General features: G+C 45.7%; 1 protein-coding gene across 2 annotated transcripts; it reads left to right on the top strand.

The window, feature by feature from the left end:
* Positions 1-989: 989 nt before the first annotated feature.
* On the top strand, positions 990-22,646 carry UBXN7 (UBX domain protein 7). Of its 2 annotated transcripts, none has more exons than XM_030456407.1 (11): positions 990-1,130; positions 3,759-3,906; positions 5,729-5,796; positions 6,722-6,787; positions 7,870-7,982; positions 13,593-13,739; positions 13,967-14,057; positions 14,941-15,068; positions 15,345-15,738; positions 16,342-16,421; positions 19,946-22,646. In XM_030456407.1, exons 1-11 carry the CDS (start codon positions 1,058-1,060, stop codon positions 20,105-20,107), a joined length of 1,470 nt encoding a protein of 489 aa, XP_030312267.1. In that variant the 5' UTR covers positions 990-1,057; the 3' UTR covers positions 20,108-22,646. The 2 variants fall into 2 exon arrangements, with proteins under 2 accessions (XP_030312267.1, XP_030312268.1); XM_030456408.1 differs by lacking the exon at positions 990-1,130 and adding an exon at positions 1,384-1,545.
* The last annotated feature ends 1,591 nt before the right edge of the window (positions 22,647-24,237 follow it).

Genomic DNA, 24,237 nt, shown 5'->3' with positions numbered 1-24,237 from the left:
GAACTTTGAAACGGGTGAAATCAGCTGCAGTTTGGTTGATGTTTGCGAAGGCAGGAGGTGTCTGAGCTGTTCCAAAAGGGAACAGCTTTCTGCCTTGAGCTAGCTTTTGGGGTCATTTGGCCCCTTTTAGAACAAGTTCAGCTCATCTAGCTCATAGGGAAAAAAACCCAAAACATACCAAAATACCCAGGGTTTTGACAGGCTTGGCCAGTTGCCTGAGAGGCAGAGGTGATGTGGGGCTGGGTGACTGGGAGAGGAACAGATCTACCTGTTTTACTGACAGCAATTTGGGGATTGTCTGACCTCTGAGGAAACCTCTGTGTTCTGTGGTACTCACTGGGGCTGACACTGGTTAATGCCACTGCTCTGCAGCTCCAGCCACCTCCTGCAACGCTGGAAACCAGCTGAAAGTAGGAAAATATTCCTTTTCTAGGGGAGCAGTGTCCACACGTAGCACAGGGACTGAAAGCACAGGGTTGTTGAGGCTGTTCCTCTGTTTTGGAGAGCTGACATCGAAGGTATCCCCATGACAGATAATGGTCTGTCGTGGTTAAATGACAGGTTAATGAGCCTGGTTAATGAGCTCCCTTGACACCAGCAGCTTATTCAGCATCCCAGCTCCTGCTCCCTCCTCCGCAGCTTCGCCTCCAGGCCAAGGCTGCCCCAGGCCCCTTGCTCCGCCGTGGGCCTCTGTGACGTGGGAAATCGGCGCCGTTGCTCTGCCTTCGTGTCGCCAGCTCTCCGGTATCTCCCGCTGAGACCCCCTCCCCATGCGGGCGGGTGATGAACGGCACCGCAGGCTCCTCCACGTAGGGGTAGAACCGGCGGGTCCCGCCAGGGCGGCGGGGCGGGGCAGAGCAGGCCGCGTTGCCTTGGCAATTCCCGCCTCCCGGGCCCTCTGAGGCGCCGGGGCGGGGCGGGCCCCGCGTTGCCATGGCAACCCCGCCCGCGGGGTCCGGGGCCAGGCACCTCCCGGGAGGCGGGAGGGCGCGCGCCTGCGCAGGGCGCGCCGCCCGGCAGCGTCTGTGCGTGCGCGGCGTAGTGCGGCGGCGGCAAGATGGCGGCCCACGGGGGCTCTGCTGCCTCCTCGGCCTTGAAGGGGTTAATCCAGCAGTTCACCGCCATCACGGGTGAGGCACACGGAAGCCGGGGCCCGCCGAGCCCGGCCGCCGCCGCCCTCTCCGCTCTCGCTGCCGCCGCTGCGCGTTTTCACGGGCGGCTCGCGTCCGGCCCCCGCCGCCGTCGCGTCAGGGGGCGGCCGCCCCGGCGGGCCGGGGGAGGGAGGGAGGAGCGGGGCCGCGGCGGGAGGCGCTGGGCGAGGCGGAGCGGTGTCGGCGGGCCGCCCCGGGTACGCTCCGCTTCCCCGCCTTCCGGGGGCTCCCGCTTCGCTTCCGCGGGTTCCCTCCGGCTGGGAGGCGCCGGCGCCGGCGGCCGGGCCTGTCAGCGGGCCCGCTGCGGCGGGCGGTGCCCAAGGCCCGACCTGAGCACCCGCCGTGCCTCCGCCCGCTGCCTCCTGGGGCCCTCGCTTGGAGCCGTGGCTTAGAGGTGTGTCTCGGTTATTGCTGAGCCCTCTCGGTGGTTCCGGTGCCGGTGCTGGTGCTGCTGAGCCCTCTCGGTGCTGAGCTCTGAGCCCTCTGGGTGGTTCCGGTGCCGGTGCTGCTGAGCCCTCTCGGTGCTGAGTCCTGAGCCCTCTGGGTGGTTCCGGTGCCGGTGCTGCTGAGCCCTCTCTCTCAGTGGTTCCGGAGCTGCCTCCAAGGCTGCGGTCCGGGGGAGGCTGGAGCTTGGGAAGCCCGGTGAAGTCCAGCGGGTCAGTGGGAATTTGGGTTTTGCCGGCGATCAGCAGCGAGTCCTCTGGAATGGGGAAGTTCGCGGCAGGCGAGGTTTGTGCTTCAGCTTCGTGGGCTTTGAGCCCTTGACCCGCTTCGGGTTCGCCGCCGTTCCCCCCGCAATGCTGGAGAAGCGATCAGTGAAACATCCTTTATCGAAGGGAACTGCGCCCGGTTCGGTGATTGGAACCGGGGGGGTTCGGGTCGGGGCTGTGTGCTCGGGACTGGATGCACAGGAGGTGTTGGCTTGGCTGTGAAGGGGCTCCTGGGGTGCACTGGGGAGTTACTGATCACTTGGCTGTCTTGAAAGAAGCCTTTTAGAATAAATAAACTCTGTGGATGAAAAGAAGGGGCAGCAAACACCTTTTCCTGTCCCTGTTTGTGCCTTGTGTTCCCAAAGGGTGCCAGAGATGTTGGCTGCAAACGCAGCAGGCAGAGCTGATGTCCTGACAGTGCCCATGCAGGGGTTTTGATCAGCCTCAGAGCACTTCTCCTGCTTTTCAAAGGGAAAAAAAAGAAGTTGCTGGCTTCACCCACCCACAACTAATGTGGAGGTGTGAAGTTTTCTTTTCCATTTTAGCAGGATTTAAGGTTGTGTCTCAAAGCCTGTTCTCTGGAGCTCCTCTGGCCCGTGCTGGTGGGGCTGGCCAGGTGCTCAGAGCCAGCTCAGAGGTCTCCACTTAGAGCTGTAAGTGGACAGGGTCACTCCTGAGCTGAAAATGCCAGAGCAGTTTGTGTGGAGAACACAAACCATTCTCTGGTGTCACTGTAATACCTCTGACTGCCACCTGAGCACACCTGCATTAAAGGTTAGCTTTTTTTTTTTTTTTTTTTTAAACCAGTTCCTTTGGTCAGTTTGTCTTTCTCTGGGATTTCACGTGATGGTGCAGATCATTTAGGGCTGATTTATCTCCACAGCTCCAAAGCCTTTTCTCTCTGATGGGTCTGTTCAAACTAGAGCCTCTCCCATATAATCTGAGAAGCATCTGTTTTGCCCAGACTGACAGGATTTGTGATTCTGATGCTGGGAAAAGTGTTTTCTTCATTGTGGTGACCTGCAGTCAGCTTAGTTGAGAATCACTACCAATCCAAGAGCTCATCCCAGACAGGTTCAGCTGCATTTTGCCAGTCTTCCCCTCCACCAGGCTTCCCTTATGAAAATGAGCCCTTTGGCAGCCACCACCTCCAGGTGCAGATGCTGTCTGAAGGCTTGGGTGCAGGTGAGGTTCCACTGCTGAGGATGCTTCTGGTGATGTTTTTTGAGCAGAAGTTGGGAGGCAGAAGCTGACTGACCCTCTGAGGAAAGAGTTACAAGTGATGCTTGGAACCAGTGTGTCACCCTGAGCAGCAGGGGCAGAACTGAATTCAGGTGTTCTTAGGAGAGATTTTAGTAGATGTTGGTCATTATCCAAGTAACTGTAGGCAAGTACTACTTTATCTCTCTTGGATTTTCCTCCCCTTTTATGTGAGCTGAGCTTCTGCTGGTTCGTTTTAACCTTGTAGCACATCTTTTCTTTCATTGCTATATTTCTGTTACAAGCAGGTAAAAATCTAGCAGCTTATTTATCATTCTCCCTGTTAAAATGTTAAGATAGCTTTTCATTTTTTTTGCATGTGTGTCTGGTAGTGTTTCAAAAAGTCTACCAGGGAAAGGTCTGACCTCTGGGAAAAAAAGAAAAAAAAGAAAAAATCATGCTAAAACCCCTCACTAAGTTTCCTCTTGATGGAAGGAAGAAGTCTGGCTGTCCTGTATGGGGGCATTTCCTTCCCCTGTGAGATATGGGTGTTTGTCTCATTTCATACTTGGTGGCAACTGATAAACTGGTCTAATTATTCATGTTTTGAGAGGGAAAGCTTGCCAGTCAGCTCTTCCTAGCACCTCCAGTCAAAACACTCTCTGAAGAATGCTTTAATTTTCCCTTTGCATTACAGGTGCCAGTGAAAGCGTGGGAAAACATATGCTTGAAGCATGCAGCAATAATCTGGAGATGGCTGTGACCATGTTTCTGGATGGTGGGGGCATAGCAGAGGAGCCCAGCACCAGTTCTGCAGCAGTCTCTGCTGTGAGACCTCACACTGAGTATGTACCTGGTGCATGTGTTTGTGTGGCTGAGCAGTTACTCTGAGTGTAAGAGTGGAACAAATAAAACAGTTGTCACTTCTGACCTGCTGTCAGCCCACTGTGATCCATGCTTCCTGGATGATCTTCTCAAATTGTTTGCTCCAGTATTGTTTTGGGTAAATTAGTTCTTAGTGCATCAGTCAGTATGCACACCCACATAACTCAGTCTCTCTTTTGTGTACTTCAGAAGTTTTATGTTGTTTATCCCTACTGGGTTTTGGTTTTTTTTTTTAAACAGAGCTCAAGACATTAAAGTGGGGATCCAGTAGTAAGAGATTCTTACTTCTGAATTGCTCCAGCAAACTTGCTTGATGTTAATTTAGCAGTTAGACAGTTGTCTTGTTTTTATAAGTGGAGTGACCTCAGTCCCCTTTGTAAGTGTTCTATTATGTTAAGTGTACCCAGATTTGGTAGTGGAAAGGGTAAATTGTGTACCCTGGTTTAAGAGGAATAAACAACTGCAAAATCTGCATCAGTGACTTGCACATCAGATGCCAATAAAAGAGATGTTCTGCTTGAGCATTATAGGAAGCCTGTCAGTGCTGCCTGTTAGCCTGTCTGCTTGGGATAATGAAGTATTTTGAGTATAAAGGTATAAATTGCATTTATTAAATGTACTGAATGAAACCTAGACATGCTTTTGTCTTTATGAGTCTTCCATTTCAGCAAAGAGACAGTTACCTTTTAAAGAAAGTCTTAGCACTCTGTTTCTGAAGCACATGTGTGAATTTAAACAACTGTTTTAGTACTAAACTATAAAGGTTAGTACTAAAAGGCACTTGTCAAGTGCCTTAGGATTCCAGTTTTTTATCAGAATACCTTCTTGTCTATACTTGACACCCCCAGGTGCTTGTCACCTTAGTGTTACTCTGAGGAGAGAATGAATATGCAAATGCAAAATGGAGAATAAGTAGCTGCACAAGAGCTGTCAAAGATGTGGAGGTTAATAAGCAAATTCATTGCTGACATTTTAAATTACTTTCTAAACCCTGCTTGGCCAAAAGCCCCAAACTGCAGACTTTACAACTTCCAAGTGTGTGGGGCAGGAGGGCTCTCTGGGAGCTCCTGTGCAGGATCCTTGGGTTACCCTGTGCCCTCTTCTGCTGCTCACACTGAGTAAGTGATACTGTGTCAGAGCCTTGATGATCTCGTGGTCATAATTTCAGATTACCTACTGGTCTGCAAGGGTAACTAAACTGTCCATGTGTGAGGGAGCCCAGCTATGCAAGCCAAGAATTGCCAGAAATGAGGGGAAATGGCTATTTTGACCATCCTGGTTTTCTTCCTCTGGAACAGAGGGGGATGTGAGTTTTGAGTGGAAGCAAAATGTCTTCCAACAGAAGAAAGCTTGTGATGAGGGAGATAATTTAATTTTTCCCTCTGCATAGGGAGTGGGGTGGAGAATGGCAAGAGAATTAATTAGTAGCCTTTGCTAAGTTTAAAGGAACTTTTCCAAGTTTTAAGAAGGTTATTAAAGAACCAAAAATGTTGAATACTAGATTGACAAAAGCTGGGATGTAGTCACCCAGGGATCCATCCAGTTCTCAGTCAAGACCTGAAAATGTAATCTGTGCCAGATCTGAGTGCTTTGGTACCACAAGAGGGAGTGGATGGGCTTTTGAGGTTCCTGGTGACCTCAAGTCTCTTGGTTCTGAGGAACAGTCCAGCAGCATCTTCAGCTGCTCAAGTTGCAGAAGTCTTTGGAGCTCAATGGGATGTGGTTTATATAGTAACTTGGAATCTGGTAATCTGACTGGCTTTTTTCCTTTCTCTTTGATAGGGATGAAGTACGAGCTCCAATTCCTCAAAAACAGGAAATTTTAGTGGAGCCTGAGCCCTTGTTTGGAGGTAGGCTTGCTGGCTATGAAAAAAGCATTGTATGTATTTTTTTTTCCTTGGTTCTTTTTCTTTTTTTTCTCTCTGCTGCAACTCTGCAGTGACATACCATGACATACCATGACTGCATACTTGAAAATACACTGCTGTTTTTTAAATGCTACCCTCCCAGTGGTACTAATTTGCTAACTCCCATTCCATGGCACTGTGAGGCAGCAGCCAATTAGCTATGGTAGGTGTGCATATGCATTCCCTGGGTTCAGAACTACGTGGTACTGCTGGGAGAGGGAGGTGGTGGGATCGGAACTGGAGCTTTGACTGGTGGGTGAAAAGAGAAAGCACAACTGCATGCTTCTCAGGGATGGGGTAGATCAGAAAGGACTCAGCTGCAGGGTGATCCAGTGTTTTCTCCATTGCTCATTAGGCCTTTGGAAGTTCTGACTTGAAACTGTTCTGCTTTCAGTTAACAGTAATGCAGATAAATAACTGGAACAAGTCTTGGCAAGCAGTCTTGGTTTGCATCCCAGCCCCAGAGGCTGGGTTGTACTGCAGGCTTTCAGTGGGGCTTGGTACCCAGTTACCTGCCTGGGCTGCCATCCCCACCAGCTGCAGATCATCTGTTCCAAAGGTTTCCCTGCAGATAGGGATACTGGATCCAGTGGAAGATTCGTGTGGCTGTTGCCAAGCCAGTTAAGAAGTTTGGACAGGATCAGGAGAAGAGATTAGCAAAGAATGGAAATGCAGAATGGAAATGTTGGGAAGTGGGTCTTAAAAACTGTTTCCTTCCTAATGACCTGACTCCCACATCACTCTGCATCATGCTTTGGCTCCCTGTTCTGTTTTCCCATGTGTGTGGGAACCTGTGTTGGAGAGTACCAGTGGGTGCTGCTTCTGACAGCATCCTTCTGAAATCATTCTTCCCTTTGTTTTCCTGAAGCTCCCAAGAGGCGCCGCCCCGCACGCTCGATATTCGATGGCTTTAGAGATTTTCAGACAGAAACCAGTAAGTGTCTACACAACAGTAAGCTACAGGTTCTGGTTTCTTGGGTTTTTTTCTTTTTTGTTTGTTTGGTTTTTGTTTTGTTTTGTTCGTTTTTTTTTATTAATGCAAGTAAGATTGAAAAATAGTTGTCATTGTAGCTCTAGAGGGACTTGAAAAGAGGGAATGTGCGGGATGTGGATCTGCAGCTGTGGAGGGGACTGTGACTCCCTGGGCTGCCTCTGCTGAAGCAGTCTGTCTGTTCATCACTTTTTCCTGGCTAGCCAGTGGACATGCTGGGGCTTGAATTAGATTTGAGTAGCCCTGAGACTTCCCTCTTGGCCATGCACAAGGCTCTTATTAATTTAATTGCTGTTTACCACTGTTAATATGCAGAATCTCCAAATGACAAAGATGCTAACCATGGGCCAGTTCCCTTGTAGTTGGATTGTTGGATGCTAAACTGAAAAGAAGCATTCAGAATTAATTTCTTTCCCCTGGCAGATTTGGTCAGGGTTTTCCAGTAGTAATGAACTCATCAAGTACAGAAGCATGCTCACAGTGTGGTGCCTGGGGATAAAAAAATCTCTTGCACCCAGAAAAGATTTTGTGGTATCCTCAGTCAGTTATGCAAAAAGTAGATAATTAATATAAACATCCATGTCTCTCCATGTAAAGTAAGTCTGAGTTGGTTTGGTTTTGTTTTTGGTTTTGTTTGGTTGGGTTTTATTGCTTACAGTCAAGAAAAATACAGAATGGAATAGAAATATTTCAAGTAAAAGTTACAATTCTACAATCCAGCCCAGTTTCCCCTTTTAAAAGCATCACTTGGGGACAAGTCATGGCTTTTTTTGGTTTGATTTGGTTTTAACATACTAGCACATGGCCCATTCTGCTGATAACTCATGTGAATTACAATGTTTTTTAAAAGTGAAATAAATGCCTAGTGCTTGAGAAACCTGGGGCAAGCAGGGTTCTTACCTTATATACCAGCTCAACCTTGTGACTCTGGTGGAGAAGCTTTCTGTGTGGGCACAGAGCCAATAATAAATCCATGCTGGGAGAGCACTTTGTCTCATTTGTCCTTTCCTCTTGGGGCTGTGCAGTTCGACAGGAACAGGAGCTACGAAATGGAGGGGCAGTGGATAAGAAACTGACAACTCTAGCAGACCTCTTCAGGCCTCCCATTGACCTGATGCACAAAGGCAGCTTTGAAACAGTAAGTTTGGACTTTCTGGTGCATTTTGTTGCGTGGTGAGTGTGTACAGCATGGAAGCCTTGTCTTAGGCTGTCCCCACGTGTGGATCGGTGTCTTGGGTGATGGGAAAGTTTCAGAGGATAAATATGTGATGGAGTGCATATGGAAAGGTGATGGCTGGGTGCTGATAGCACCCATCTTCTGTGTTTTGGTGTCAGTATGGCAAATCACAGCTGGTGAAGGGCTGTGGTGCACAAAGGGGGCTGGTCAGATGGAAACACTGCATTCCTTGGTGCCTTTCTGTGTGGCACTTCCCATGAGGACTGCTTTTGGTGAGCAAGGACTTTGCCTGGGGCTGTACAGATGGCAGCAGACCCCTGCTGAGAAGCTCAGGTGGGGTTATGTCAATGCAGTGAAGTGGATTCTGATAGCTGAGCTAGTAGGAGTATTTCAGTGTGGCTTTGTCAGGAAGGCACAATCTTAGCTTCAGTAGAGGCCTTGCTCTTGTGTAAAATCACAGCCAGTCATCTCTTGCACCTGGTAGTGAAGGAAAAATACCTGAGATTGTCTGCCTGGGAAGGGGCCTTTTAGCTTTAAATAATCTTAGGTGTCACCTTTCCTGTCTGTGTAGGCATATGCTGGTCTACTCAGAAGTTGTTACAATATGGATTGGTGACTTACCTAATGATCAGACAACATGCAGACTGGTGTAATTTCTAGATCTTTCTTCAGAAGTTGCAGTTACTACTGAGTTTCCATCTGTCATCTTGAAGTAGCTGAGATTGTTATTAGATGAGGATTTAATGAGAATGCAAAGTCATGATCACACGGTGCAAACAGTGCTGGAGCTCTGACTCTGTGAGGAGCTGAACAGAAATATTATTTCCATTCTTTTCAGATTTGACTCTGCTGCTGTGCACAAATAACTAGAGTACTACTGGAGAATTTTTGGGAAATGCTCTGTGCCTTCATTGAGTCTCCAGCTGTCATCCTTTTGGATGACATTTCTCTCTTTCTCATTCCCAAATCCCCAAGGATCACTTGGCCTGTCAGTAATTCCTGTGTTTTGACAGTGCACTCCTTGTGTTTAGTCTTCCAACAAAACTCCAGGCTTGAAAGAAATTGAAATTTTGAAGTTTGAAAGAAAGTTTCAGCTTCACTGGTGGAGAACAGCAGTGGCTGCCTCAGCAAATGAGTTGGTGCAGTGGAAGCAGATGATGGGCAGACTGAAGTAGTTGGTGCTGAGGCATCCCTGCCCTGTGAGAGGTAGTTCAGGGTTTGTTTACTTTAAATAATTTTTAAAATTTAAATTAATTTTTTTTTAAATTTAGTGGCTAAAGGGAATTGATGGGAAAGCAGCCAGTGCTGCTCCACACCTGAAGATAAGAGGTCAGTGAGTGCTTGCTGAGCTCTGCTGGGTTTGAGAGGTGTGTTGGGCTGACAGCCCAGCAAGGCTCCAGCAGTGCTGACTGGGGCATCTGCTGCAGTCAGAAGTGGTTTCAGAGGATGAAATAACTGATTGATAAATTGGATTGTCCTGAAGTCTCTGCATTCTTATTTATCTTGTTAAGAAGCAAACAAAAGTTATGTGTGTGTTGTTTCTATACAACATTACATGGATAGAAACAGATGTTTATGCACATACATACATATATATACATGTGCAGCAACTCAGATGTAGAGATTGTGCACTTTCTGGTATTGTTATTCACCTTTTTGTGTTGTTGTACAGTTTCCTGTCCCACAGTCTAACCTTTGTTTCAAACTTACACTCCTCAGTAATAAAAATCTTCACCCTCTCAATTTCTTGACCATTACCCCCTCCATTTTATTTTTTGTGACAGGAAACTCTTGTACTGCTCCAGCCTGAGCCATCAGGCCCCCTGTGAACCCAGGGGCCAGAGGCTTTCAAAATTCATACCTAGCCAGCTGCTGTTAGCTTCTTCCTTCTGTGTATGCTCAGATAAATTTATATAAACTCTGTAATAAATATAAAACCCTCAAAACTATCTTTGCTCTTTATCTCTTGTTGCTCCTCTTTAGGTACTCTAAGGTTGATTTTGACAGTAAGTAGATTTAGTTACGTTTTTCATTTTCCCCAAGAAACCCAATTTTCCTTCAAATCCAGACAACCTTTGTTATCAGTAAGGTGCCAAAAGCTGCCATTTCATTTTAACTCAGTAAATCTACGTTTTAAGGGTAGGTGAGAATGAACTTCTGGTGAAGAGACATTTTCAAGTTTTTCATTACACTGATTTTTTTTTTTTAAACTTCCCTGTGAAAAAGCAGTGTGCTTCAGATACAGAGCAACTAACAGTCACTGTACTTGTAAAGCTAAGTGTGTGATTAACTTAATTGCACTAAAGATTTGATACAGAAAATCTGTAAAATACTTTATTTTGATCCTGCAGGCTTTTTGCAGGTGAGGGCTGGGTTACTTGTTAGCTACCCAGTAGCTGGTGCTGGGAGGCAAACATCTGGCTGGGTCAGTGAGGTGTTCACCTGAACTGCCTTTTTTTTCCTATTAAAAAATGTCCCTAAATCATCTGTGTTTGAGGAGACTTGCATGGTTAAGAGCCAGTTAAAATAACACAAGGAATTTTTAACCTGACTGTAATATTGAGCTTCAGCAACTGTTAAGCTTCAGAGTTACCCTCTTAATGTCTGCCAGGAATAAACCACTGTAGTGTAATAAATAAAGGGAACAGCAGACATGCTTTATGAAGAGCAGCATCTCAAATACTGCTCCCAGGCATTACAGGTGTTCATCCCTTCATGCATATGCTGTGAGATGATTTTTGACTTAATTTACATTTCTTGTTGGAGGAGGAGATAGTTCTCATTAGCACTCATTAGGATTTCAGCCACTGTGAAGTGACTGTATATAATATTGCATTCTCAGTCTGTATGAAGTGAACTCATTTTACAACTTAAACCTTTTTCTAGCTGCTCCCTGCTTTACAGCTGATGCTGAACTTTTCTTTTTAATTTATACATAGCAAGCAGGAATGATTTGGAAGCTTATCCAGTCCTTGGTGCTTTTAGACCAACCTTTTGCTCAAGCATAGCCTACAGCTGCAGGAATGGCTGATTGGGGAAAGGATGGATGCCTGGCCCAAGCAGGAAGAGTTAAGTGTGGCACAGATAGGGTATTTCTTTTCATGCTCTTCCTGTCACCTGTTGTTGTCCAAGCTGCATCATGCTTGATTAGCAGATGTCCAGAAGGTCACAGGGTGCTTTCTCTGCTGAATTAAAGGAGCAGTGCATTTCAGCAAAGCCAAGCAAAGAAGAGATGCCCCATTTATAAAGCAAATATGGTTCAGAAAGGTCAGATATCTGAGAGGAAAGCATGTTCAGTGGTGTGAAAGCTGGAGGCCATCCAGTGAGCTCCAGTCCTGGGTGTAGAACAACCTTGCACATACTGAGTGCTGTTCTGTTGCTGCAGGTTGTCCTCATGATGATAAATGTGAATGGGTAGAAAGAGTAAACTTGGAAATGATTGGTTTGGGTTTGGTTTGGTTGTGTTGGATCGGGCCCCATGTATGTGAGGTCCTCTGCTTGTGTCTTTGCAAGTTCCTACTCTGCTGATAGCTGAAAGTTTGCCCAGAGATGTTTGTAAATGTTCTGTACTTAGCCTGTCTGTGCCCTCTGTCTGGCAGCAGTGTTTATCCCTTGAAGAAAGAGAAATGGAGTGCAGTTGATGTTGGAAAGAAGCAGTGGATCTAAAGCCATCAGATACAACTTCTGGATGACACAGCCCAGCTCCTGAGCCTTCCCTTGTTCTTTTTGCCACTTACCAAAATGACCCAGCAATACAATCTCTAACCATGGAGTGTTTCTTCACCCCACACTCTTCTCTGTCTACCCACCTCCACCCCTTCAGAAAAAACCCCAGTAGCAGTTTAAGAGCAGAGTTGTGTGGCTGCAAGATGGTAGCAGTGTGAAGGTATTAAATATGAAGCCCCTTGTTTCTTAAACAAAGTGAAAAGCAGTTCCAAAAGCAACACCTGCTCTACCAGTAAAAACTTCTCTTTGCCTAATGGTTTGTGTGGAATTTCCTGGCTGGATCCTTTTGAAGCACCTACCTGGGCTGAGAAGAGGTGGAACCAGGTTTTTACTAACCTCACTTCACTAATGCTCAAAATGTAGAAGAACAAGATGCTCTTTCCAGCCACGTGTTTTTTGACTTTGTTCTTGTAACCCAATATAGAATATGTTACATCAGAACATTGCACCCAGGCAGTCCAGTTGACTCAAATAACATAAGGATTTTTGTTCCCCTTAAACATTGGGCTGTTTGCTAGCCCTTGTCTTACACTGAGTTCCTAGAATTAGTTCTCAGAATTCACATTTAGCTCAAATCTTTCAAATAAAACATAATGCCTATATTTAAGACCCTTACCAGCTACTTAGCTGTTCCCTGCCTCACTTTTCTCTGGTGACAAAATACTGGATTCTGATACTATAATGTTAGTGGTAAATAGTTAGTGTGAGGTCCCTTGCAAGAACAGGAGGACTATTTTGTGTTTAAACATGAATCTTTTTTAAATTAATTTTTAAATTTTGGCTCTGCAAGTCACTTGGCCAATGCAAATTAATTTTCTAGACTAAGATTCTTCACTTTGTGAAGCTAAGTGTGTGTGGTTCCACCTGTCTGTCTGTCACACATTGGATAGGCTGACTAGTCAAAAATGCACTTGTTGAAATTCATTATGCAAGTAAAAGCTTTGGTTTGGAGAACAAAACAGCCAAAACAGCAAAATCTTGAGTAACTTTCTAATTTCTTGAGTTTGCTGCTGAGTGGATTGGCAGCAGGGTGGTGAGCACACTTGTACATAGTTAGTTGTTTCCTTTTTAAATTTTTTAAAAGGCAAGGGAGTGCATATGCTAGTTCCAGTCTTTCCAGGTGGTAAGAGCATTCCTGCTGTTGATATAGCCCTCTTTTTTTCAACAGGTGTGACAGTTCACCGATCAGAATTACATTCTTGATCAAACTCCTACCACTAACTTGCAACCAAGCAATCATACAATGCCAGCTTTGTGACTCAAACCAGTAAGATTTCTTCCTGTGCCTTCCTGTCTTCCTCCCCACTTGGCAGTCTGGAAAATGAGCATCAAAATAGGATGCCTAGTTCAGCAGTTGCACAGGAACAGAGTGACTCAAAACTTGGAGAGGAAAAAAAAGAAAACCTGCAGAGAAGGGGTCCTGTAGAATTAATCCAAGCCCTCTGTCACTTATGCAGCCTACTTAAACAGAAGATGATCCACAGGGTTACCTTTAGAGCAAGCAGGGCTTTCCTCTGTTGTCAGCTCAGTGTGGTTGGGAACTGTACTCCTGCCTGAACAAAATCTGTATTCAGCATCCCTGTGTTCCCCTGACTCTGCTTGGCCTGTTGAAATCCAGCAGCTCTGTTTCATCCATGAGACTCCAGTCCAACCTCATGTAATAAAGCAGCTCCTCAGCCCTGCCCTCTGTTCTGGGGATGCCTTCTCACCAGCACTGTGTCTGTCTCCCTGTGGAGGGCTTTTGGTGACAAATCTGGCTGTTAGAAGCCACCACTGGTCATTGCTGGCAATGGTTCTGTCGGGCTCCTTGGTTCCATCTCATGGAACTTTTCTCTCTGCTTTCAGGCCAAGGAGTGTGGTCAGATGCAGAACAAGTGGCTGATGATAAACATTCAGAACGTGCAGGATTTTGCCTGCCAGTGTCTCAATCGTGATGTCTGGAGCAATGAGGCTGTGAAGAACATCATCAGGGAACATTTCATTTTTTGGCAGGTGAGAAGTTCATGGGTGGTGGGTAACTTGGTGTCCTGGTAGATGAAGCAGTGAAGAAAACAGAGTTCTTCAAATTTAAGTGGCACTGCTGAGGTATATTTCCTGTTCAGCAGTGCTACCCAGAAAGTACTCTGCAGAGCAGAGAAAAACTTTATACATTTCCAAGGTCTGGTTTGCTTATGTTCCTTCTCCACCCAGTAATTTGCTTTCAACGTGGTATTTTGTAGGTATACCATGACAGTGAGGAAGGACAGAGGTACATCCAGTTTTATAAATTAGCAGACTTTCCTTATGTCTCCATCCTGGATCCCAGGACAGGTAAGAGCATGAACAGTTTGTTACATGCAGTTCGTAGATGAGAAGGTCTAGGAGTTGTAGCCTAGAACACCAGCTTTCACAGGACCTGGAGAATCTCAGTTACATTGCTCTGCTCTCTGAGAGACCTTCTGGTGTCTAAAGAAGTGAAGGGATGGGTTTTGGAGGAACTAAGAGGGTAAAACTGCTGAAATTTTGTGTATTTGGTTATTGTACTTGGCACAGCTCAGCGAGTCCTTTGCTGGGAAGTGAAGGTGGCACCACCTGCTGGCAGCTCTGAAATGAATTAAAGCGTCCTTTAAAAAGCTACTTGAAATCATCTGAGGAATAAACTGCAGTATTTTTTGTGAGGCTCAGAGATGACTTACTAAATTGCATCTTAATTTTGAAAGATTATTTTGGCTTTGGGTTTTTTTGGCTTTTGGGTTGTTGGTTTGTTTTTTTTTTAACTGAAGAATCCAAATTCTACCTCTCCTTCCAGCTCTTTTGAGATAGTTACTTTTCCTTTGCATCCTAACACCCTTTCTTCTTTTATCATCATATAATGCCACTATATTGTTTTGTCTCCTGCTTCTCAGGACTGAAGTAATAGTGTCTCCAGTCAGAGCTGAGATTTCTTGCTGTTTTGATTTAAACCACACAAAACCTCTTTTTTTGTTTTAATGTTGGAACTGCAGTTTGCATGCTCTTAGTTAGCATGTTTACTTATGGAAACAGAAGTTGCTTTCAGAGGTGTAGAATCCAAGCAGGCAAGAATGTAGAAATATTTCTCCACCAACTTGGTGGTCAGGACCCTTTGAGAAGTGCACACCCAGCACTGAGTGGGTGAGTTTGACTGCAAAGCTGCAATCTTCTGCTGAAATTCATGACACCTTGTGCTCCCTAGGCCAGAAGCTAGTGGAGTGGCACCAGCTGGATGTGACTTCTTTCTTGGACCAAGTGACTGGGTTCCTGAGTGAACACGGACAACTGGATGGCCATTCTACCAGCCCCCCTCAAAAATGCTCTCGTTCAGTAAGTATGAGGCCTGGTGGGAGGACAGGGGACACCTGGGAGAAGACAGTAGCCTGTCTCCAACCAGCTGTCCTGATTTCTCATTCAGTAGCACAAACAGATATAATGAGTTAGCACAAAAAACAAAATTACAGCATGCCAGGGAATGCTTTCTCCTACAATTATTATTTTTGTTGTGCAGTTTGTGATTACAGTGTTTGTTTTGGGTTTAGCAGCCACAGAAATGCCCCAAAAGCCATTTTTGTAATGTATTTGTGTTGTGTCTGTATTCAACAGGAGAGTCTGATTGATGCCAGTGAGGACAGCCAGCTAGAAGCTGCTATCAAAGCCTCATTACAGGAGACACATTTTGATTCCTCACAAGCCAAGCAGGAGAGTCGCTCAGATGAGGAGTCAGAGTCAGAGCTTTTCTCTGGCAGCGAAGAGTTTATTTCAGTGTGTGGCTCTGAGGAGGAGGAGGAATCAGAGATTCCTGCCAAGATGAGGAAGTCTCCACACAAGGACTTGGGGTATAAAAAGGAGGAGAGCCGGAGGGCTCAGCCTGAGCCCCCTGCACGGACTGAGCCTGGGACAACATCAAACCACAGAGTGCTGCCCTGCACTGATGCAGGGACACTGGGGGAGCTGAGTGACAAACCTGAAAGTATCATCCAGAGCATAGATGTGAATGGTAAGTTGCCATGGTTTGGGTTTGGTTTATCTGTTTGAGTTTTTTTTACAGTGACCTGTGTCTTGGTTTGTTTTTCTTTTTTTCCTGAAAATCTTAATATGCTGAGGGGCATGGTTTCATCCTTTGTTTTGAAAAGCTAAATCTTCTGGTTTACCCTGTCCTTGACACCAGATGTCTGAGTGATTCACCTTGCCATCACTTGGGCACAGTGCTGCCACAGAGCTGCATTAGTAAGCTCAAATTTCCTTGTTTAGACCCTGTCCATGAATAAAATTTGCACTGGTTTAGTGCAGTGCTCAGTTAGCTTGGCTGCCTTGGCTGTCTGGACTGAGTTGTAGTAATGCAACTTTAACAAATGAGTCCCCAGAGTCTCTGTTTCTCCCTGTGGTGAGGGGAGCTGGTTTCAGTCACTGCTACTAACTTGAGTCCTGAGTTCGATGTGTGTATTTTAAACATGTGGTAGAAGTGTTATCTTCATAGACTGGGACCTTGTGTTTGTCTCCAGTCCCTAACCCTGCTGTGCTGTGCCACCTAAAGCTTACACAGGAGCTCAATTCAGCTGCCTTCTTGTTTGTTAACTTGTAGTAACTTCCTTTATGCCAGGACCAAAGGCACAGCTGATGCTAAGGTATCCAGATGGAAAGAGGGAACAAGTTTCACTGCCTGAACAAGCTAAACTTCTGGTGAGTGGAGTTAATGGGAATCCTCATTTGAGTACAGGAGAGCTCAAACCAGAGAATTGCTGTGCTTCTTTTATTACCTATATAGTAGTTTCCTATATAATGTAATACAGAATTTTCTGTGTTTCTTTCAATAGTGTCACTGCAGAAATGGGATGTAGTGGAAGGGATACATGCAGGGAGTGCTTGCACTGTCATTCTCTTGTGTTTCTTCCCTGTCATTCCTCCCTTCGGATCCACAGACTCTGGCTCTGTATGTTTCCATGGCTGCTTAGATTGCATGTACATGCCAGTGTCTTCCTTAGTCCCCAAAATGCTAATTTCTTTTCTGAAATTACTCTCAAAGACCTTTTGCATTAATCATTAAATTACCATAAAAACATAGAATAGAACTCAAATCCCAGACTGCTTTGGGGTGGGAGGCACATTTAAGATCATCCAGTTCCAAACCCCCCACATGGGCAGGGACACCTCCCACCAGCCCAGGTTACTCCAGGCCCCATCCAACCTGGCCTGGAACATTTTGAGGGATGGGGCAGCCTGGGCCAGGGGCTCAGCACCCTCACAGCAAAGGATTTCCTCCTAATATCTAACCTAAATCTTGCCTCTTCCAGTTTAAAGTTATGTCCCCTTGTCCTCTCACTCCAGCCCTTTGCAAAAAGTCCCTCTCTACCTTTCCTTGTAGCCCCTTCAGGTGCTGGGAGGTGAATATTCCTAGCTCACTCATTTGGTTTGTTAGGGGTTTTTCTTTTGTTGTTCTAAATGGGAAGTTCAGTTGTTGCCCATGCTCAGACAATGCTAAAATCAAAGGCAAAACTCTTCATTCTTGTTCTCATTCTCCTTCATTGTACTAAAACACTCTCTTCAGGATGAGGATGGACAGACCCATTCCTCCTCTTTGGAGGAAGAGGACCTTTTGATAGAAAGAATTTGTTACAATATTATTTATTTCCTGTGCTTCAGATGTGTTTCTTTACTGTGCTCTGGGCTTGTTTACCTTGGAGAACAAGATGGGAGTGGTGTTTCCACTGAAAATGTTGCAGGTGTTCACCTGGAAGCAGTGTGTACAGGGGTCTGTGTGTTCCTGTTAGCTGTCAGTTCTCATGGCCCAGAGCCCAGTTAAGCTCATTTTAATGCCAACCCCTCAACCTACAGTGTCTGTGTTGAAGTCTTAGAGAAGGCAAAACCAAACCTCTTCAGATGGGTCTCATGCAGATTCAGAAGGAAAGTGTCACATTTCTTACAGAAAATGAGACTATAACCAGGTGTGCAGCACTCTAGCAATGTTCAGTGTCTCAAGCTCATGTTCTCATCTTTAACTCTTTTGCCTGAAAACAAAAGGGAAAAAAAAATGCCTTTGTTACACTGTCCTCTCTCAAAGCCAAGGGTGAACTTAAGGCTGCAGGCTGCATGTTGGGTCCTGGGGCTGAAACACAAAGACTGAGGAGAGCTTGCAGAGCATTGCTCTTCCTTAAAAAAACAGCTTTACTTTCAGATCTTCATTCTGGTTTTGCCATAGGTCTTGTCAGTGTGTCGTCTTTTTCTAAGTACTCTTTTCTATCTTAACTGCTTTTTGAAAGCAATCTGCCACGTAAAGTGGCATGTATTAATAAACACGTACCACTTTTGAATACTTTAATAATTTATTTAGGTGATATGTAGCTGTAACAGGGATATATTTGTGATAATCTTCTGTTTTGACTCCTTTTGTGGGCTGTGGCAGTTAAAGGAAGTTAATCTTGCACATGGTTTCCTTTTCTGCTGCCTGCTCTGCAGTCAGCAGAGGAATAGAGGTGAGTCAGGGTTTGTGGGTAGAGATACCTTTTACTTGCAGAGCTGAACAGGCAGCTTTTGTGCTCATGTCATGGGATCTCTTAAAGCCATTTCAATCAGATGAAGACTTAGTCTCAGATGTTTCTTTGTAAGCATCATTTCCATGCTAATTTTTTCAGCCCTTAGTTACTTCCATTTTAAACCTGTGCAGAACCAGAAGAAGTTGTCTAAAGGGAGCCAGTTGCACTTCAGAAGTTTAACTGATGATATCTGGTGGTATGATATTGGCTTTCCCACCAACACTGACTGCTTTGAAAACTTTTTTTTTTTTCAATCATTGCACTGTTATCAGTCAGGAGTGGCTCCTTTACACAGTTGTGATCTCCTGGATGTGTTTGTGCTTCCAGTATTACTGTAACCCCTTTTTTCCCCCCAAGAGCAAAAAAACCCAGTCTCCTTTTACCAAGGGTTTGAGTGTGGATTTTTATGAATTTGAAAGAAATCTCCATGCAGGTGCTTCCCTGGCTGTTAGGCAGTCATCAAGTCTTGGAAAAGTCAAGATTGAAAACCATCCCTGGAGATGGTGTGGTCTTAAGTCTCTCTTAAAAGCAGGGCTGTAGAGGAGGTTATCTGGGGCCCTCTCAAGCTGAGTTTAGAATATTTCCAGCACAGGACATTCCACCATTTCTCTGGGCAGCTTACTTCAAAGCACAATGTCTCTCACAGTAAAGAATTCCTTCCTTATACCTAGATGAAATTTCCCCTGGAGCAGCTGGTGTGTGTGGTCTCTTGTCACCCTGCACCTTAGTGACAGAAATGACTTCATCTTCTCTAAACTGGAATGCTCTGATGATATTCCCACACAGCTTTTTTCTTTCCAGGGACATGTTACCTGACAAAAATGCTACTTTGGTGGCTTTTAGGTTTGATTTAAGGGTAATATCTGATAAACAAGTGAAGAAGCTTCTGTGTTGGGGCACTTCAGCATTTTTTTCGCACATCTTACTGCCATTTGAGTGTGTGCTGTGGAATTCAGCTTGCTTGAACTATTGTAGTGTTAGGAGTATCTTACTGGGTAAGGGATCACTTGGTAATCAGTTTTTAAGATGATTGATAGCATGTGTGGGCCAAATTAGATATTGTCATTGTTTTGAGTATGAGGACCCAAAGCAGGAGGGCTTTCACACTGAGTGGGGCAGCTCAGAGTGGTCAGTATTCCCTCCTGGTTCCTGCCCATACCCTGTAAAATCAGGAAGAAGGGAAGTCTGTCCCCTTTTTCTCCTGCTCCTTGCTCTCCTGCTGTTCCCTTTCACCATCTGCTTGCCACCTGCTCTTCAGAACCCACATCCACCCATGGTGGAGCCTCTCCTGAGTGGGCTGTGCCGTGGGGGGCCCTGGGGCACCTCTCCCTGCCAGCATCCCCATGGGGTTGTATGGATACTGCTATACGTTGGTAGTGTTGTTCCTTATCCCATGTGTTACTGCCTTTCCACTGTTCTAGTAAATCTGTTTCCCTTTTAATTTCCAACCTGAAGTCTCTGGTCCTTACTCCCCTTTTATGTTCCACTGAGGGTCATAGAGAGCAGTTCTGTCCTCTGCTCTTCAGTCTGCCCAAACTGCTAAACAGTGACAGACAGAAAGAGAGCCCAAAGTTTCCTTTACAGACTTCCTTTTTGAAAGGAAAATGGGGTAACTGTTGACATTCTTTGGTGTTCTGAGTTACATGGTGCTGCTTTGCTTGGCTTCCTCTGCAGGCTCTGGTGAAACACGTCCAAGCAAAAGGTTACCCCAACGAACGCTTCGAGCTGCTCACCAACTTCCCCCGGAGGAAGCTCTCCCACCTGGACTATGAGATCACGTTACAGGAGGCAGGTCTGTGTCCTCAAGAGACTGTCTTTGTGCAGGAAAGGAATTAGCACCGTGGCCTGAGTTCTCCCAGCCTTCCTCCCCTCTCCTCTTTGCCTGGGACACCAACTCAATAAAGATGCAGCTGAAGGTGATAGGATTGCAGTGCTGAAATCAGGCAAGCAGCTGGTTGGCCCTTCTTCTTTCCTTCTCCTGCTCTAGTGACCAAATGAGAACGTTCAAGGTTTTTATTTCCTTCCTCAGCCTGGCCCCTGCAGAGAGCATTGGGAAGAACATCTTTCCTTTGTTTTTATGGAAGACAGGAAAATGGTGATCTGTGTATCCAGTGTGCTGGGGCTTGGAGTGGCCGTTACACACAAACCCTTCTCGCTGCTATTCTGAAATTGTTTGGATTAATTTATTTTTGAAAAGATAAGGCACTGAGTCATCTGTCTGTAAGAAGAGAGTGTAATCTTCAGCACAGTCTCTCCTTTGTTCTAATTTCCTACATGAAAGATCTCCATTAACCTTACAGCCTTTTTAAGGGTTTACTTCTCTAGTGATCTGCGACACCTTGGATTTTGGGAAGGAGCTGGGCTGAGCTGTGGTGAGATACTGTGATCCCATCTAATGTAAGGCTTTCTAGATTGTGTTCTCTTGCTTTGAATGCTGCCAGTGAACACAATAAAAAAAACAAACAAACAGAAAAACAACCAGCCAGACAAACAGACCCCAAATAATGATCCTCTATGTGTGGTTGACTGCTTGTGTCAGAGGGAAAGCTGTGTGTCCACTGCTGGACACACAGAACATACCCCTTGATAGAAGTAGATGGGGTTTCCATTTGGGGTCTCCAAAGTGTCTCCTTTTTACTTGCTCTCAGGATTTTGGAAGGTGGCAGGATGCTGCAAAGATCTTGACTCTGGAAAACACCAGTCATAAAAACTTCACAGTTAGTGGGCTTTTTAAATTCAGCTGGTGTTTTCTTCTGTTTTCCATAGGACTAGGTTTGCAGAGGGCTTTTAAAGCACTGATTAGGAGTGAGCAGGACAAGTCCTAGGCAGGCTTTTTATTCATGAAGTAAAAATGGTGCACAGCCTTTTCAAACTGAGGAATGACTGCTGACATGAAGGTGGATGTTGCATTTGTGCATTCACAACTAGAAAGCTCAGTTTAGCATCCTCTTCACCAGTGAGGAGTAAGGTACACGAGATCTACTGTAACTGCTGTCATTTCCTGCAGCTGCCAGATGCTCATACTTGTTAAAGACTTCAGTGGGCAGAAATGTACCACAGACTAAAACTTTTAGAGATACTTTGCTTTTCATTTCATACTAGCTTGTGTACTTTGGAGTCTGTCACGGTAGGAAATCACTGTAGGAAACTGTCTTGCATTCCCCATAGTATCAGCTCACAACTGTCTTCTGCTCAGAACTGAGGCTTAGATGTAATCACACAATTGTATAAAAGATTGGTTTACCTTCTGCCCACATTCTGTTCTGCATTCTACTGCAAGGTGCAATATCAGGAAGGCAAAATGTGATGGCAGTGACCTCCTCAGCAGCTGAGAGGACATCAGGTGATGACATTTCTGGCTCAGAAAGAGACCCTGTTGTGGAAGTTGCTTCATGCAAGGGCAGCAGAGGGGGGGGCCATGTTGGTGCTTGGCTTGTGGGGCAAGCTGAACTCGTGTCCTGAATCCTGTGTTGCTGGCAGTGCTCACAGTCACTGGTTTGGAGGTGACCTGAAGGTGTCTGACAGCCCAGGTGCTGAGGTCTGTTGGTTGACAGAGATGGTCTGGCTGAGGTTGTCTCTGTCCAAGCCCAAGGTCTCACCACAGTCTGGGTCACAGCTCTCTGCTCTCAGACTGGCAAGGTTAATGGATGTGTTTTCTGTGATGCTGTACACAGTGACTTTGGCTCCAGTCTCCTCTTGTCTGTGAGATGCTTGGTGTCTGTCCACTCCCAATAAATATAGCCATATGTATATACATATAAATATATTCACACACCTGTTTTTAATTGGAGAATGCAGCACTTGATATCAGTGCCTCAGTTTTATCTGCTGTTGTTGGACATGGGTGGATTGTGAGAAGTTTGGGACTTGGTCACTTTCTTTTCTGTGAGTGTCCACAGTAGAGAGAAAAGTCATTTTGTAACTGCTTGTTACGTTGTGCTGAGACTTCAGGGTCTTACAGAAGTACAGACAGGCCGTGGAGCAGGGGGACAAGGTGCTATTTCATATAACAGATTTATATGAAGAACATCTGAGTAAAACTCAGCTCAGAGCTGTACAGGTGCCTCGTCAGAGACACCAGCCTGTCAGACATGATTTTTTAAAAATGAGGCTATTTCCTCTAATTGATGAACTTACAGTTTCAAAATTGTGACTTTGCCTGTTGGTTTTTACAGTAGTTGCTTTCTTCTTCAATGATGGTGACTCCACATGGGAGGAGGGAGAGGATTAATTTAGAATATTTCAGCTTACTGTGCTGGGAGGGACCAAATTCAAGGAAACCTCTGATCTATATACACAACTGCTGCATTTTTTTATAAATATATGTAAATGTCCTATTGTAATATTTGATCCTGGAAATAAAACAGTTTTCACTAGCTTTCTTCATCTCTTTGTTTTTGAGTTTGGTGGGGGTTTTTTGGTTTATTATTTTGGTTCAACTTTATCCCTGCATTACACAGAGAATTTCTGAGGTTCTTCCCTTAAGGTTAGTGGGGTAGAAAACAGGAAAAGACCAAAGCCAATTCTTGATGTGTGTGCATCTGACTTTTTAGTGAAACTGTCAGATTTTGGATGCTTTTCTTTTTTCCTTTGCCTCCTGGTCTGTGAATCTTGACTTCTGAGGGTAGGTGTGGGTGCCATAGCTTCTGTTGGAACTCTGTGAAGGGGATGATTTTGCTGTCCTGGCTGTAGCAGGTTTTTTGGCCTTGATTGCCTTGAAAAAATGTGGAGCAGAAGCTGCAGCTTAGCTGAAGAACTCCAAGTGTGGTGTTTCAGGTAGGAGCTCCAGGTCTGCCCAGCCAGCAGGGTGGGACTTGCTGAATTTGAAGCCCCTTTGCAGTGTGGTGTCTGAGTATAAATACAACCAAGTAAAAGTGACCTGAGCAGAAAGCAGCCAATTCCTGCTGGTCAGGGCTTGTTGGTGTCAGTGAGCTGCTTGCTTGGCTCTGGAAAGCTCCAGCCCATTCTAGAGGTTACAGCATCTTGAAGTCAGACAGACTTAGGTGCCCTGATTGGAAAAATACCCTTATGGAAATGAATTAAGAGAGGCAGGGCTAGGATTTTCCCAATGGAAAAGCAAAGGAAAATGTCTTTCTGTTCTGAGCCATCAATGCCCTTCTGGGAGGATCACCACTGGCAGCAAGAGTGGAAAAGTCTCAGGTAGGTAGCAGCAAAACCAGGTTTGCAAATGCTGTGTGAGAGAGAGCACTGAGCTGGACAGGACTGACCTGGAGGTTGCTGTGGCACAGAATGGTTCCACCTCACCAATCCCAACTCAGCAACTTTGATTCTCCTTGAAGCCAAACCACTCCTGGAGCCCAACTCAGGCAATTTCCACAGCCCCAGAGGACTCTGGGGAAGCAAAGAGCATGGTTCAGACAGCAAACTCCCTGGCTATGAAGAGATCAGAGTCCTGAAAGCTCAGAAGGAACCATTTCTGAAAGAGCTGCAAGAGCCCTCTGAGTGTGATGGGAGAAACCAGCAGGAGGCAGCCAGGATGGAAGTGGCTGAGCTCCTATCACCTGGGTTCTGGGGCCAAAGAAGGGCTCAGCAAGAGGACCCTCCCCAGCCAGAACCTCTCTGAGGCTCAGGGGGGCTGACAGACCACTGGGCAGCAGGTTATTTACCTGTGATTGCTGTGCTGGCACTTGGCTAAGTTCCCATGCAAGGCAGGGAGGCCGTGGAGCTGCTCAGCCTGCTGGGGAAGCTGGGCTAAAAACAGCCCCTTGTTACTATTCCTGCTCTCACAGCCATGAGCTGGAGTGGGAGTCAGGAGAAGATCCCTGATCCTGGTGAGAAGATTGAGCCTGACACTTCCCCTTGGAGGGCCTGGGGTTTTCCAGGGCAGATGAGTGACCAGATCATGTGTGTGGTGGCTGTGCAAGAAGCTGAGATGGCCGTGACGTAGAGAAGGGCACAAGATGAGGTTACAACACATGTATCTTCCAGAGGAAGGAAGAATGCTT

This window comes from Calypte anna, chromosome 9, assembly GCF_003957555.1.
Source record: "Calypte anna isolate BGI_N300 chromosome 9, bCalAnn1_v1.p, whole genome shotgun sequence".
NCBI classification, from domain to species: Eukaryota; Metazoa; Chordata; class Aves; order Apodiformes; family Trochilidae; genus Calypte; species Calypte anna.
Note: the sequence above shows the minus strand (reverse complement) of the source record. Positions and strands in the feature narration are given on the sequence as shown.

Excerpts from the sequence above, each read along its gene's own strand:
- UBXN7 (XM_030456407.1), top strand. The coding sequence starts at position 1,058 with ATGGCGGCCCACGGGGGCTCTGCTGCCTCCTCGGCCTTGAAGGGGTTA. Across the intron at positions 13,740-13,966 it reads AACATTTCATTTTTTGGCAG|GTATACCATGACAGTGAGGA; the intron begins GTGAGAAGTTCA and ends GGTATTTTGTAG. Across the intron at positions 14,058-14,940 it reads CATCCTGGATCCCAGGACAG|GCCAGAAGCTAGTGGAGTGG; the intron begins GTAAGAGCATGA and ends TGTGCTCCCTAG.